At 35.1% G+C, this 17,517-nt stretch overlaps 1 protein-coding gene across 3 annotated transcripts in view; it reads right to left on the bottom strand.

The window, feature by feature from the left end:
* Positions 1-314: 314 nt before the first annotated feature.
* The window catches only part of LOC121423662 (serine-rich adhesin for platelets-like), a 45,902-nt gene continuing 28,699 nt past the window's right edge, over positions 315-17,517 (bottom strand). For all 3 annotated transcript variants that reach the window (XM_041619080.1, XM_041619082.1, XM_041619079.1), the window contains exons 4-13: positions 16,529-16,693; positions 11,354-11,471; positions 10,489-10,816; positions 9,960-10,112; positions 5,558-5,770; positions 4,767-4,865; positions 4,109-4,210; positions 3,348-3,449; positions 2,928-2,953; positions 315-2,006 (exon numbers count right to left, since the gene is read on the bottom strand). In XM_041619080.1, the coding sequence (XP_041475014.1) occupies positions 1,334-2,006; positions 2,928-2,953; positions 3,348-3,449; positions 4,109-4,210; positions 4,767-4,865; positions 5,558-5,770; positions 9,960-10,112; positions 10,489-10,816; positions 11,354-11,471; positions 16,529-16,693 (1,979 nt within the window). In that variant the 3' untranslated portion in view covers positions 315-1,333. The remainder of the gene's footprint in view (positions 2,007-2,927; positions 2,954-3,347; positions 3,450-4,108; positions 4,211-4,766; positions 4,866-5,557; positions 5,771-9,959; positions 10,113-10,488; positions 10,817-11,353; positions 11,472-16,528; positions 16,694-17,517) is intronic.

Raw genomic sequence — 17,517 nt, 5'->3', positions numbered from 1 at the left:
ATATTTCAATTTCTTGATTGATACTTTGAATCTTGCTTCTATACTTCTGTCTTTTTTCTCCTTTTTTTTTCAAGACAGTTTTTTAATTTTGCACCATTTAATTAAATTACAAGATAGTATCCAATCTATATTTTAATTTCTTGACTGATACTTTAAATCTTGCTTTACTTCTTTCTTTTTCCTTTTTTCAAAGACAATTTAAAACTTGTTCAAATTAAAGTTAATACAAGATAGTATCCAATCTATATTTCAATTTCTTGATTGATACTTTGAATCTTGCTTTTATACTTCTGCCTTTTCTTCTTTTTTTTAAAAGACAGTATTTGAATCTTGCTCCATTTACTTTAATTACAAGATAGTATCCAATCTATGTTTCAATTTCTTGATTGATACTTTGAATCTTGCTTTTATACTTCTGCCTTTTCTTCTTTTTTTAAAGACAGTATTTGAATCTTGCTCCATTTATTTTAATTACAAGATAGTATCCAATCTATGTTTCAATTTCTTGATTGATACTTTGAATCTTGCTTTTATACTTCTGTCTTTTTTCTTCTTTTTTTTCAAGACAGTATTGAATTTTGCTCCATTTACTTTAATTACAAGATAGTATCCAATCTATGTTTCAATTTCTTGATTGATACTTTGAATCTTGCTTTTATACTTCTGCCTTTTCTTCTTTTTTTTCAAGACAGTATTTGACTTTTGCTCCATTTACTTTAATTACAAGATATGATCCAATCTATATTTCAATTTCTTGATTGATACTTTAAATCTTGTTCTGATTTCATTTTCCCCCTTCAAGATCATTGCAGTATCCAATAAATTCTTGTTTTTTTTACTGATATGCCTTCTTTTAATCTTGCTTCAGCATCTTCAACTCATTTTAATGGGGAAAAATCAATTTTATTTATCATCTACATGTACTTTCTTCACAAATTCTTGAAATCTTGAATTATTTTTTGTTGAAAAATTATTTTGTTTAAATACATCTTGCATAGCAATTTTTCATGGAAATTCTTTGTTCAAGAGAGTTATAGCACCTTAGTTTTGAAGATTCTTTACCATAGTATCATCTTTTTAAAATAGTCATTATTATAAAGAGAGATAGCACCAGAGGTTTTCATGTATTAGAATGCTGCTCTAATGTTCTGGACAAGCAGTTCAAGAATACTCATTTTATTAGAAGAGTATTGCAGTTGACATTACAAATAATGCTTTAAAACAGACTTATGTACAGTATCCAAACCATTTCCAAACCCCTATTTGTTGTAGTATTATCATCATTATCAATTCTCCATGTTGCACGAAAGTCAATAATCATTAATTTTCGTTCTCAGACAGTTGAATATTTACTGGCCGGTTTGATGCCTTTCTTCTGTAATGGAGTTTGTCTTGGGCTACTTCTTGCACTGCTAGAACCTGTGCTGTTGGCTTTACCTTGTGCACCATACGTCTTCTTGGTGGGAGACGTCCTGCGCTGGGCAGCCGGACTCTCCCCACCATTGGCAGGCGAGCCACAGTTGCGGTGAGCGGAGTGTGCGGACGACGACCGCTGGGCTGCAAGGATTGCAGCGACACGCTTCGGCGATCCACTTGGTGGGGTAGGAATGCGACTCGAGTGGCCCGTGTTAGGTCCCTTCGGGAGTTGGAGTGCTTTGAACGATGGGGTGCGGGACGATGGGCTCAGCGATCGACTTCGGAAGAGCTGCGCGGGTGGAAGGTCTTCGGTAGTAGGTGAGGTGGTCTGCGATCGGCTCGTCGTAGCGGCACTCGACCCATTCGCGCCCCCGCTTGCCGGACTTGAGGAGCTGGCGACCGTGTTGAGGTTTAACATGGAGCGCCCTCTCTTGGTCATGGTGGAGGAGGTTTCTTGATGACTGGTGGTAGTTTGTGCTGGTAGACTTGAAATACTGGAGGAAGATGTGCTTCTTGAAGGACCTTGTGATAAGCTGATGGAATGACTGCGAGGGTGATTCATAGCACTTGATGACATGTGGCGCTGAGGGCTGCACGGGGAATACAACAAAATTGAGATCGTAAACCTCCAACTGCAAAGTGAGATGCAATTACATGCATCGTTCAAAATAATCTGAAGTCATATCCATCTTAGTACTTGAATACAGTTGTAAATTTCAAATTCATATTCTCTTGGTTTGTTGTCAACAGATGAATTTTACATTGATTCTTTTTGCTCCATCCATGTTTGGATTTGCAAACATAATAACCTTGTTAAAGAGAAATGCCAGTAATTGTAGGAAACACTGATTTCATGAGAAAGTCTGTAAAACCAGGCTTAATTGTCAGTATATCATCAAGGATCTAGATCTGGTACAGTTACATAAACTGAACTTTGTGAAATCTTGACATCTACGCTGAAAAACGTTCACACTAAAGATCCCCAACAAAGATAGGCACACATGGGACAGTGTATTATTAATGCTGGAATAAAGACCCGACGGAAGTGACCGAATCCGCGCTTATTTTGCTTATTTCTCAGCAATTACACAATTTCTCGCAGAATCCTTTGGCACATATTTTTTATTCATACAAACAGACACTTGGGTGGTCACTATATTAGATTCTGTAAAAAGTCATTTTGAGATCATTACCAAAACTGGAATTTATCTTTAAACGTCTGTGACACACCTTTTAACAGGAATCGTTTTCATAGCATCTTTTCTAGATACCCCATAGTTTTGTCTATGATAAATATGTGAGAATTGGTGATGAAACATTGCTTGCTAGTTTGCTGCAGGAAAAGTGCAGCACTGATTCTTAACAAGATGCTTTAATAACGGAGCATCCTCTGACCCACATAAACTGGTTCTTTGAAATAATTTCAAAAACGTATTTCAGAATATTCATTATACCATCTCCCAAACTGCTAATATCATCATATAATAAAAAGAAAAATATTAGATACACACCTTGAAGGTCCAGGCGATTTCTTTTTCTGTAAAAGACAAATGAGAGAGAAGAAAAAAGTTGTTAAATGCATTTTTCATTCAAAGAACTGCATCATTTCATCTAATAATGTATAAAGATTGTTTACTACTACCACCTCTAGGTAAAATCCAAACAGGAGTACTTTTGAATATTTTGGAGGAATAACTTCTAAGTACAAGTATGATAACTGTAAAATGCCAAATAAAAGTGGATTATTATAAAAAAAAAATCATCATCACCATCATCATTCTACTAAAGTGAATCTATTAAGAAATTTGTTAATATTATACAGTTTTATTCAAGTGCATACAGTTTACTAATAGTCTCTCATGCTGTTTATCATTCAATATTGTTTTTATTCATATTTATTTTAAACACTTTTAGGATGATAAAATTCTTACCGATGAGCTGGATTGCTTGCCGAAATTCATATGAGCATAAAGTAAGACACCAATATCTTTATGCCCAGCCTCCATAGCGATAGAAAAGGCATTGCTTCCATCCTGAAAAAGAGGGAAAAATCAACTTTAACCTCACAAATCATTTGTAAATCGCAAAATAATCATCCTTCTCTATGCATAAAACTCATTCTTCCTATACTGCAATAATTATTATTTTCATTGTCATGTCTTTATTAGAACTTCTACTTCAATTGTTCAGTAGCTCAAACTTAAAGGGATTGCATTATCTTGAAATATGTCATCAAGACGAGATAATAAGTGAGCTTTATACAGTTATACAACATCCAAACGCAAGAAACAATTATCGTATGGTAACAGCTCATACTTTCATGCTAAGCCATAAATATGTCTGTAGATATCATGAAATAGCACTTGAATGGTCCCAGGCATACGTTATGGGAGCATTGTGGCCCAGTGGATTAGTCTTCTGACTCTGAAACAGAGGGTCGTGGGTTCAAATCCCAGCCATGGCATAATTTCCTTCAGCAGGAAATTTATCCACATTGTGCTGCACTCAACCCAGGTGAGGTGAATGGGTACCTGGTAGGATTAATTCCTCGAATGCATGAGCGCTGAAAGGCAGCTCAAGCTAAAGCCGGGATAATAACATCGCGCGTCGGAATAGAATATTTCTAGATAGATGGCACTATATAAATGCCTATTATCATTATCATTATTATATAAAACCATGTTGTACGTACATTATCTTCTAGGTGTGTGTCACATTGTGGATGTGCGAGTAGAACTTTAACAATATCAAGATGACCATGTTCACTGGCACACATCAAAGCTGTAGAACCATCCTGACAAAATCAAACATCAATGAAAATAGAATTTAATAACTTCTGAGGGTTTTCACAGTTAGATAAATATCAATCAGTACATCATATATTCTTTTGTGGACCACTATAACTCTTTATTTTGACAATTATGTTTTTGTTGTTCTCATAAGAATGATGATGAGGAGAGGGTTGAGAGAACATAGAATTTGACAAGTATTAAGCAAGAGATCCCTATTATACATGCACATATGTATTAATTTTGTATAAATTAAGCTCTAATATAGATGCCATAAAATGCTCATGAACAGTCCTCTTTTAATTTAAAGCCTGTTATCATTTAAGTATCTGAAGTCCTGCAGACTGATTACGCAGTTATAAATTTGACATTAATTTCAATTCATTGTAATTCCATTAAAAAAATAACTTTAAAATTCCTATATGTGGGACATTCCTGAAATTATTATTATTTTTTGGGGGGGGTCTGTTTTCTACTCAATATGAAAGATCATTCATTCAAGAAAACATTGATTAATATAAAAATTTATTTTCCAATTATTCATCTTCATACATTTCTTACCTCATCTTGTGTATTGACATCACTACCGGAGGTCAATAGAAGCTTGACCATGTCCAGTCTACCTTTACTGACCGCTAACATCAGAGCAGTTTGCCCAGCCTAATGAAGGATGAAGGAAGAGAAAGATGATAAGTTTCAACTGGAGAATATAAGCATTGCAACCCTAAAGTTGGATTGCATATAATACTGACTAAATTCACCAAATGTGGTAATGTACATTAACTTGAATGGAAGGAAAAAACACCCACTACTAGTAATCAGAGTTTTACTCAAGTGGGATGACATTTTCTTTGGTTAGAATATGCAACTCAAAGATATATTTTAAAGGCACAAAGGAATATTTAATTATCAAAGCAATTTATTGCTGCTATAAAGTTTTTGTTTTTGTTTTGAAGGAAAATGTGATAACATCATTTGACCTTCGAAATAGTGTGGATAATGATTAATCATGACAAACTGATTTAAAATATATACTACCAAAATATATTTTTTCATAGATTAGTAGTCATTTCTCCAATTTACTGTAATTTATGTATTGTTTATATCATTCATTTTGCTATTTGCATGTATTTGTGCAAACACTGTAATATCATGATCTAGCCCATCCCACTCAATTAAAAACCTTTCTACTTTCCACTTTGAAAACTCTACAGTGTTATCATCATCATCATCATCATCATCATCATCTCCATTCATCATCATTGTCATCATCAACATCATCATCATCATCACCACCACCACCATCATTATCATTTCCCATTTTTCATCATTTTCAAAATGGTTGCCCATACCTGGCTAGCCCGCTGATTGACATCGCCTTCTCTGAAGAGCCTGGAGACCACATTGGCATGTTTCTCATTCTGGATAGGAACCAAGGAAGCCAGCATGATGGTGGTATACCCCGCCCTGTTGGGCTTGTCTGTCTGACACACCTCAGTGTCGAGGAGGAGGAGGACGATGTCGAAGTTGCCGTGGGAGACCGAGTAATGGAGAGCCGTGTTACCCTGCATGATGAGAGAAGACAAGAAAAAATGAACTTTTTATAGTTTCCAAATGATTCTGATGACTCCTAAATTTCTAATAAACATAATGTATCAGCTATTTCAGTTTAAATTCCGATAGAATTTGTACAAGCAATACCTGGTTCCAGAGGACAGCAAGCAAAATGACCTTTTTTTTTTTGTATTGTGCAGCTAAATACTTCATAGTGGCAATGTTTTGGGACAAATTTGGGGACTTAACATCTATTAGAATTGTAGGCCTATTTCATGGAATGTTCCTACAACATTTTCGGAAAAATGTCTGAATAAAATCACACAAAAATTAAATTTGAAGAATTTTAGACTTGAGGCAATTTTGTGAAGTATTGTGGACCAAAAATAAAGCAGACACAAAAATATAAAACATCAAACGATAGCAATCATTTAAATATACTGTGGGATGAAATGGTCAAGTGCACTTATCCTTCAAGCTCCATCAAAAACAATGAAAAAATCTTCTCATTTCTCTCAATCAATATTATACTTTTCATATACATAATGGGCTGCCTACTGCAGGTTAAATCCATCTCATTATTACAGTGGTCCTAAAAAGTTAGTGAACCCCACTAGAAAACTCACTTCTTCATGCAGAGTGTTGTATGAAGACACTACAATGTCCGGCAAGCCCAGAGAAACATACTTTAATGAATGTATACCTGACTTCACAATTCAGTATCTCAAAGATGGCCCAACTTGAATACTTTTAAGTATGTTTATTATCTGGTGGGTTTCAATAACTTTTTAGCACCACTGTATATCTCTTTACTTTTTTTTCTCTTTTTTGTCGTTTTTTATTTTAGTTCTCATCTCCTTTTTATTTTATTTTTTTTTCACTTTCCCATTTCTTTTTGTTTTTACTTGTTTTCTCTTTTTTTCTCTCTCTTCCTTGCTCTCTTCTTCTCTCATTTTCTTTCTGTCCCTGTCTCTCATTATCTCTCCCAATATCTAAATTTTATAATATAGTTGTTGACAGAGAATCCCAATCTTTATGTACGTCATGCCCTTGAAGTTTGTTTTACTACGAGTGAGTCAGCCAGATATCGAATTTCCTGAAGCAAACTCCATCGTCCCTGAAATCAGGGCTTGGTCCAAGTCCTATAGTTGGTCATCATAACCAGGCCCAATGAATGTTCATCATCACTTTAGTGTGAAAGAGTTGCCAATTTGTGAAAATTTCCTGAGTAAGTATAAGTATCACTGCATTGAACAAGCCCCGCCCTATGGTGTAATCATCACCCCATTCATTTATCGCACTTAATTTTAATTTTGAAAAATATACAGAGATTTGTTTTTAGCTGTACCTTAGAAGACATGCTTATCTTATCCTCTTCATGAATGTACAAAGCTCTGGGTAGAAATCATTATTCTGCTTTTTATATCAATTTTCAACAGTTTTTCTTCCATTGCATATCTTTCCTCTCTTTCAAACATCCTTCCATCCCATGTCTTCTTTCCTTCCACTCTCACTCCTCTGTTCTTTATCAAAAGAGTGTACTTTCTAACAAGGCTAACAACCTTAGAAGATTAGCTAACCTGATCAATGCTGTATAAACATTGCTTATCCCAAGAAGAATATGTTGTGTTACCAAAAAGTGAATTCTCATAATCACTTCAATCTATAGTTTACCTTCACTCAAGGCGAGTGTTTGCTATCCTAAAAAAAATATTGTGTTCTTTTGTCTTAATTTCCACAAATATCTTAACTAAACTGATTCGACACTTTTCAAGGCATTGAATGTTTTTGATTTCCAAGTCATACTTAGTTTATCGAACATTCCTACTTTTCGCTTCCTACTCACAAGTTTAAACTAAGGCATTCTGTGATTCAACTCACTCCTGAATATAAACATGTAAATTTGTATTTTTCTGTAAATACACATATGTCTGAATGTGCATGGTTTAGAATGTTTGTATTATTTATGTCAATAAAGGGGAGGTTGTAAATAAACATTCAATCACAATTTCCTTCTTTTCTAATCAAATATTTGCTAGGAAAAGAAAAGAAGAATAGAGTTGCTTCCAAACATGAGCAGCCAAACGGGAAGACCATGAACATATTTACTTTTCACCATCGAATCACCTAATTTCTATAATCTCTCTTCATATTTCATTATTCCTCGACATCACTGATTCTGACGAACTCTACTTCTTTTAGAGCTCCCTGACTCACAACTGTTCACACAAATCCAGATTCTATATTTAAACCTGATTTTCATTCTTTTCTGGTTCTTTTTGAGATTTTTTTCTAAAGGTGAATCCTAGCTCAACCCTGTCATTGAGTCACTCTCTAACCTTGGTTGAGGATCAAGTATCAATGATGGAGTGACGTAAAAAGGAGCTGGGATTTCAAGATACTTAGCTATGACTTCACCTGCACTTTGCAGGTCATAAATTGATGCATGATTGTATATCATCATCAGCTCCTGGTTCGAAAAAATCTAGGAAATATATGAAGGTGACAGACGATTTCAGCCTCATGGCAGCCCAAATTGTCACTAAACGTCCACCAAAATGCATGCTTTGGGGATACAATTCTTTCTAGATTACCCGCAAGATCAGTCACAAACAATATTTAAGATTCAATATTTTAACTATGGCAGAATAGTCATATGTTTTACTGCATAATTGCTAATTGCCCCTCTAAAGTAGCCCTTAAAATGAAAGAAATAGCCCACAAACATTTGCAATAGCCTAAATGTTGAAAAAAGATGGCCCCTAAAAAATAACGATTATTTCCTACCTGGTTCAACATCTTAGATATCCCCTGAAGAAAACATTTTTAAAATTTTCAACTTGTGGGGATATTTTCAACGTAACTCAAAGACATTTCCAATTCTCTAAAGCTTCGAGCAAACAACGGGGGTCTTTTATTTAGGTGCACTTAATAGACCAAATGTTTGCTATTAAAGAGTTGATCAGTTCTGTTTGTTTGTTGGAATTGGGGTAGGCTTTGTTAGTGTTCAAGATTAGAATATGAATTCATTCAATACATTATTGCATTTTCAACTTAATTGGAAGATTCTGAATCAACACTTATCTGAATCAACACTTATCTGTATCACACTGTGTTACAAATTCATAAATTTTTCAACAAAGGTTCTTCAACAAAGCTATTTCTCACTTAAAACAACTGTACAGGGTGCCCTAATAGTTGGTGTACAAATTTTCAATTTCAGTATTACAAACACATATCTACTATACATCTAACCATCAAAGTTTGGCTTTATTTTGTCTAGTACTTAATTGGTTTTGATGCCAGAGGCTTATACCCAGGTTTCCTAGCCAATGTGCTTTGTGTAAGGCAGTGTGGTCCAAACAGAAACTGACTGAATTTGCATAATGTGAACATACCTTATTCTGATTATATATAGTTTAATGGCGAACAAGGGGTCATTCATACCAGATCACTATGTTTGGGATTTTTTTTTCCTGATATGGCAAAAATCCCAAATCTGCTTACTATTCAAACCAAGGCACAGGGGTTCAATAACTCATGCATATTACACTGAACATCTGTATGAACTCTCCGTTTCCTTGTGACAACCCAAGCACATTTCTGATTCAAACATTACGGGGGCCTCAGCCATGACTATGAAACAAGCATGCACGGCAACAGCCTGACTAAAGATATATGATAGATCCGAGCATGACCACGGTTTGAGCTAACTGGGCAATGACTTGTAGATATTTTTAAAGACTTTGTTTGGTTTGGTAGTCATGGAGTTTCTAGTGACTAATGGCCATTGGAGATTATGACCGAAGTTCATGCCTCGTTGAGAGTTTAGAAACAGGGCAGCTTCATCTCTCACAGAAAACTGATGTTACACATACGATATCCGAGGTATATACCTTCTAGAACATTCTCTGATTGTATCTGAAATCACTGCATACTTCCACAAAACTTTTTATAATACAGCTCCAATGGTTCGAATAATTAAAAATGGGGACATAGAAACCTTATATGTGGAACCTACCGGAAATGATTTTTCTATATTTTTTCTTATGAAAATATGTAATGCTCTCTAATATTCATGATTAGGGCAGTTTTTTAAATGAGGAATGGAATGGAGACAAAGAGGGAGGCTAACAAAATAGTACCGGTAGACTATTCTATGGGACTGCCCAGAAGCAAAGTTCCAATTTTCAAACTTACATTGCTGTCAGCAATGTTGACAATTCTCTCCAGGACCGCCTTCCCAGCATCCTTTGCGATGACCTCTAGGAAACCCTTGACCTGCTGTGGGTCAGATGACTTCTGGCTTGTGATGCGGAACCAGTCCTTGGCGACCGTCGCCATGCAAGATGTCTATGCGCATATATGAAACAAACAGAATGTTCAAATAAGTGAATTTGTGTTTTCAATAGAAACATTACAGGGAAGACAAATATCAAATCTCAAATCATGAGGTATTATTAATTTATTCAAATTTCATCTTTAAGACCAAACTGTACAGATATTGTGTATGAAGACTGTTTACCTCAATAAAAAACATCTGAATCCTGATTCACATAGAGAAAGCTCACAATTTAGTGTAAATAATTTTCCTGGATGCTTCAAGTTTAACAACAATAACACACACTTATGCATAATTTTAAATATTAGCTTTTAGTACTTTAACTTGATGAATAAAATCTAATCCATCTTCTACTAGAGAAATTAATAAAATGACTTTGAGTCTCACCAGCTCCTTGGTGTGACCGTCTCCTGGTTTCAGCATCAGTTTCCCCAACGAGATGCAAGCAAGCCTCGTCTCCTCTCCAACCATCGTCTCCGTCGCCCCGTTCTTCTTCACTCCATCGCTCTCCTTCTGTCCCTCCACCTCCTTCTTTCCCTTCCTCTTCCCACTGCTCCTGCTGCTCCTGGTCGAGGAGCTCTTTGGAGGGGATCCAGGCAAGGAGCCGAGGTCCTCACTGGAGGTGGTGGAGCTGGTGGTGTTGGAGCTGTCGGAATCTGTCTCGGAGGAGTCGCTGCTGGAGCTACTGGAGCTCATTGCTGAGCTGTTTAAAACCCTGGAAATAAATGGATCAAATAAAAATTACAACTTAATCTGTCAAGAAACATGAATTTTTAAGGATTATTGTACGTATACCTCCTGTATCATGCAACCACTGTTGTAGCACAAAGGTAAAACCTCTTTCCCAAATGCAGTTCATACATTTCAATCTGTGGTAGCATCATACAAAAGTTCTTTTTAATAACATTAATTACCCAGGTGCACTGTAATAATGTGTAAGGAGGACTAGGCAAATTCTGTAAAGCTCAATTATTGATACGACGAAACTCAGCTATCATCCATATTAGGAGCAAGTTGTTCCCTTGTGAAAGTGGTGGCACAGGAAAACTGAAACACTTCAAACTTATTATGTAATGAAGTATAGAATGTTTCTGCTTCAAAGCATCATGAAAATGTTTTTAAATACATGGCCTATTGACCACATCTCCCATGCTTCTATTGATCATGACTGTGTAAAGACAAAACCATCTAAACATGGTATTAACTTTTTTTTCAAAAACAGGAAACCCCAACCCTAAAAAAAAAAACCTACTTCAATTCTGGGTGCTCTGTCTCACTCAGATGTCCCTCCGTTCCAGAGTCTTGACTCCCCCTCTTCATAATGGTAGCTGCCAGAGTAGTCTTGGGAGCAATAGCACCTGGACTCTCATCTAATAAAAAGAAACAAGTTTAAATGAATTTGGTGTGATATCAATGACCATATAGACCTAGGCATTGTGCATAATAGAATAATTGAACAGAGAATAAGAAAGAAGTTTAGTAATTTTTACTTTGATTTCTAATTTCCTTTTTTCACTGCCATATCAGTGGCAAGCATCATAACGATAAATGTAAATAATACTGATAATACTACTAATAATAAAATCAATTAATTTTTATCGAAACTATTTCTTTGCATGTTCGAAGGAACTTGTAATTAATTGCAACAATATCAATTATGAGACTTACAATCAATAATAAATTGTTTGCTGGTGTGTTTTGAGTAAAATAAAGTGTGAAATGATTGCAAATTTTATCATAGTTTTTTCCATTTTTTAATGGCTACTATGACTCTCATTTCTAGAGAATGATACGACAATTATGAGAAAGTGCAGCTTTTTTTGGTTGCTACAAATACAAGGGGCTACCATGGAAGTAGCAGCTTATCTTATTAACATGTTTTGCTCATTCATGATCCCAGAGTTGTAACTCATAGACAAACCTCCTCAAACCACAATCACCACAGGAAAATTATATTCAATCAAAAAAAATTTAGAGACCTGCACAAGGCTGTTTTTTATAGCAGACCTGGGCCCTGTTGCATAAAAGTAATTTTTTTTCAACAAGTAGCAATTATAATGCATGCTCAACAGCCAATTCCAATCCAGAATTTCAGGGAAGTTACCATTATAGATTGCAAAGTTACAATTAGTAGTTTTATGTAATTGACCCGATGTGTACATGTAAGTCCCCCCCCCCCCCAAAAAAAAAAAATATAAAAATACAACAACAAAAATGAAAAAAAAAACGAAAAGAAAAACAAGGATGGAAAGAACACATACAGAGGATACACTTGCTAAATATTTAACTTTTCTATACTATACTTTCCTATACATCAAACAATGGAGAACTTATTTTGCATTCCTAATTGCCATCAGCAAGATCAAGTGTTGTGGCAATACCACTGACGCTCTTAATTATGAGCAAGTGATCTCCGGGTCACATTTGTTTGATGCACATGTTCAGGTGTTCCTAGCATGAATAATTATTTCCTAAACATGCTTCCTGACTCACCCCGCACATGTGCTGCTTTTTCCCCCTCTTTTTTTCTCCTTTTCATTGGAAAGACCGTAACATGATCACGTTTCGTTCTCGGTAATCCAACCCTAATCTACACCAGAGGAGTCACCCTCTTTTTTCGGAGGGGGTCGTGGATTAGCCAGAGAGGGGGTAGATTAGGGATGGGGATTAGCGCTCAATGAAGTATTAAAGAAGAGACACAAAAGAATTTTGAGCTGTGTGTCTATCACATCAGGGGCCACCAGGCGGAGCATATATCCTTCGAGACCAAGGATAGATATATGATTGCATGTGATTGATTTTTTTTTTAATATGAGGGTGAAAAAATGTATGTACAAATCATATCTGAATATATGAATTAATTTCTGTGGTGTAGGGTACAATCATTTTTCCTGTATGTTTTCCCATTGATATAAGTGCACTATCAACAATTCAGTTTGTGCAGCTTAAAAAGCTTAGTTTGTTACGTAAACATTTTTTCAGACGTACATAAAAATGAAATGAACGTACACGTAGGTGTTGAAATTTATGATATTGTAGTATATAGTTCTCATTATAAATGTGTGTTCTTTAAGGTACCGGTACTTTGGAGATATGATAGAACAAGACATTAAAATTCTCATTTCTAAAGGGATTATAGGTTTACATCTATGATTATGTGCAATAATAATCTTTTGGAAATATATATGTATATAATGATAGTGTAGTGACTTCACTATATCTTTCAGGCGTATTTAGGGGAGGACACAATCTTTCCTTTTTTCCCAGCTATAATTATTAGATCGGCTTTGCCAATTTCAGTTCTATAGTATTTTGTATGTGAAAACATACTGAATCAATACCTTCCTCCCAAGAAATTAAAGCCTTATTCTTGATATCTCTATTCCTACAGATTTTTATCTTGAAATCAAGAATGGATGCATTTAGTAGATTGCATGTTTCTAAAATCCTAAACATATAGAACTGTGTATATCAAATTTCTAAAAGCCCACACCTTAAGAAGATTAAGGCTAGACTTTTATGAAAGTTTAAATCTCAATAAACGGACATTCTTATAAATTGTACATGATATATGGATGGGTAACAATCTATAATACTAAGAAAAATGTGACTCTGCTTTTATGTAACCTTGCTTTATTATAGCTTAATCAACATTGAAGCATGAGAACTTGTGATTGAATATTCATCACACTGTGATTGCATATTCACACTGTGATTGAATATTCATCACACTGTGATTGAATATTCATCACAATGTGATTGAATATTCATCACACTGTGATTGCATGTTCACACTGTGATTGAATATTCATCACATTACAAAGTGCAAGATGAAAAAAAAAATTGTGAATCAAAACGATGCAAGTTGAATATAATATAAACAGAAAAACATAAAAAAAAAACAGATTACTTCAATCACAATGGAATCCGAAACTGAGAATATATCCAATGAGTAAAAGACAGCATTGCTATGTATGCAGCTGCAGTATCAGCAAAGTTGAGCCCTCTTTTTTTTAATATGCACATGACATCATCGCCGATATCTAAGCTGCCCAAAAGCTCTTGTTTCCATAAGCCTACGCTTTTGGCACCAAGAATTTCACACGGAAAGGGAGGTCTAGACTCAAGCAATGATTTGAACTTGATCCCTTGTATGATATTGTATGAAGGCACAGCTAAAGCTCTAGCACTATAACAGGTCCATATAAAATGTAATATAAAATAATATCTCTTATCGGCAGGTTGGTATTATGTACCTCATTTAAACTGAGAACAAAATTAATTACTGAATCTGACCACTGGGAGATAATCTTCCAAAATTTAAGAGTATGTTATAAGAATTCTAAGCTAATCATAGCCATACTATTTATAGTTGAAATGAACAAAATTTTGTGCATACACTAGAGTATGGACAAAAATACCATAATCATGGAAGCTGACCAAAAACAGGTATCAATCATTGTCAAGGTTGTTGTCATAGAAATAAATCAACATCTAACTTTACTATAACTTTACCCAAGTATATCTATTTTAGAAAATCCCAACCACCACACCAAAGCTGCAGAATTGGTTCTCTTTAATTCAGACCCATATTTATTTATAGGTATTGACAGAGTGAACAGTTTGGTCTACTATGGTGACCTAGAAATAAACATGGAAATGCAATTTATAGTCACAACGTCAACAAGTTATCCCATTTACACATACTTCAACTTCTTCAAAACAGTTTAACAAAACTTTCTGATTATCTCAATACTTGACTTCCCGTTCCCTCAAGAAATAGAACTTCATGGCCATGTGTTACAAGGAAACTAGACTGAGCACTTCTGTTCAGCGAGCCTGCAGTCTAGCTTACGGCTTGATCTAAAATAGCACCTCTCACCAACTGGGGTTGGGCCTAATCTCACAAACCCGTAGGTGTCGGCCGACAGGCTAGATTATCTCTGCCAAATTTGCACTTTGCAAAATGGCTCTTGACTCTGATTCATGATTGAATATTTACGATCGCAGAAATCGTTGCCATGGTAATTATTATGTCATGTTTCTTGAAGATAAGGAATGCAAGAGCTAGTAATGATCGACTATAATTATGATTGGCATGAGTTTCTCTTATACCATGTTGTATATCTTAATGCATTCTTAAAGATATTTATGTGCCTGAACAAATTCTGAACCTTGGGTTACCTTAATATCTGTACCATAATGTATGTGGTTGAATTTAATTGATTCGACCTGCATGATTGTTCATAACAAGGGCACGCATGTTCCATGACATTTTCCTGTTTCCCATGAACAATGCTACATAAATATTTGAGAACCACAGAATGTTAAACATGCATGGATGTCAGATTTAAAAATCAATAATTGCAAATAAATTAAAGATATCCAGTAAATATTTTTTTCTTGAGGACGACTAATTAATAAAGACATCCGATGATGATTATTGCTGTTCTGAAGAAACTTTGTACTTCTCCACTACCATTTAAAAACATCTGTGTTATTTTTTCCTAAATATGAAGTTTCTTGCATGATATCTGTACCTAACATTTATATTTCTTGCATTTATTTGTTTGTATTGATTATTAAGAACATACATCTTGGGTGTATATGTTTTATCACCTTTTATCTTTACCAAGAGGTGATTCATAAAAGCAAAAATAGATAGTTATAAAACCTTGATCTTCCTGGGGTAACTGCATAATGTGAACTTAATAGGCAAACAGGACACTCTAGCAATCTATCATTCAATTTAGCAGACTATGTTAAAATCATTGTGATCTGCATGATGCTAATGTTCAAAATATATTAAAATCAATGTCTGGTTTATTAAAGAAAGGAAAAATAAAAATGAAATCTAGGTATTTCAAAATCCAGTTAATTCTAAAAATGTATTCCACATATGGAGAGTATATGTTGCATGACTAAGCTGTATGTGCCAAGCCTGTATCCATGATTATGTGGTTTATATATATATCTCATGGTACGTAAAACCATATGGATTCAATTCAGGTCCTAAGCTTGGTGCGTATATGTGTCATTCCATACCAAATCTTGTGATAGTGTGTAATATGTATATTCAACACTTTTTTTAATTCTAAACAAAGGAAAACATACCTATGAGCATTGTAAGCAATGGTATATTATCTATGCCAAGGGGTAGATTTAAACCTGTCTGTAAAGACATCTAGCAAGCCATTTTCAAGAGCAGGTTCCTAAAATACATGGGAAACTGAACTTTACTTATTTATTCATCTGCTTGTTTATTGGAATATATTTATTCAGGAAAACATAAGAATCAACATTAAACAAAGTCTTACATCAAGGCCCCTGAAGAAAATTCGAAAACTTACAAATTATAATTGAAAATAAGAATATGAGTAAGCTTTGGATAATGGTATGATATTTATCCCTGTAAATTAATTCTTACCGGCTAGTATAGCGTGGGGATTACTGAATCCATTTCCCAGCATGCTTTGCTCATCCATGGTAACATGAATCTCATAGTCAAGTGATCCAGTGGAGACAGTGCCGTCGGGTTGGGAGGATCCATTCTCACGATGGGGTGCCATGTTTCTTGGAAGATCTTCAGATTCTGTACGACATCAAGATGGAAGAAATATTTGACACAACTTCATGAAAACAAAATCAGAAGAGGGAAATAAAAAATTGTTCAAAATTTTCACTACTTTGCCTGCTCTTAGAAAAAAAACGTATCAAAGTGCATTCACAAAGTATGATAGAATAAATAAACTGAGTGTATTCGTTGATGAACAAAGTTGGAAACATACCTCTGAAGTTTCTAAAAGCAGTATTCAGTTGTGAACAACTTCACACAACAAAAAATTATCTCAAGCAAAACAATATTGGATGGTAGAGTTGAAATGAGCCACAGTGGTAATTAGAAACAGATTAAATACCAAGCTAACATTATGCTCAAACATGTTATGTCTAATAACAAAACTAAACGAGGACAATCCAATCTTTTTGACAAAAACACAGTAATCTTCTTACCAACAGAAACCAGAGGCATAACAAAACGAACAATGTGGCGATAAAACTCCGACAGGACACTGGCTATCAGAACAAACACCATTCAATACTAAAACCACTCCTACAGAAACAAAAATCCAAACTGCCTTTTCCTCTCCTCCCAATTCGTTGTCCAATAATGGATTCCTGTTTGCCTCTCTTCACAACAAAGAACTAAATGCCTCTCTCTCTTTCTGTATCAGCCGATCATTCAACTTGAGCAAGCCCGCTAAGTGGACCCATCCCAAACTTATGACGAAGGTGGTGAAGGATATAGGCAAGAATTTTAATTAACACACTTGTGATTAATGCTCAGAAGGTAAAGAGCTGCGAGCGGCTTTCCATGCCTGGAAGCTGCCTCGAGCCTGGTCCAAATTGTCCACTTCC

The sequence above is a fragment of the Lytechinus variegatus genome, chromosome 11 (assembly GCF_018143015.1).
Source record: "Lytechinus variegatus isolate NC3 chromosome 11, Lvar_3.0, whole genome shotgun sequence".
Classification (NCBI taxonomy): domain Eukaryota; kingdom Metazoa; phylum Echinodermata; class Echinoidea; order Temnopleuroida; family Toxopneustidae; genus Lytechinus; species Lytechinus variegatus.
The sequence above is the reverse complement of the archived record's forward strand: the minus strand, read 5'-3'. Positions and strand labels throughout refer to the sequence as shown.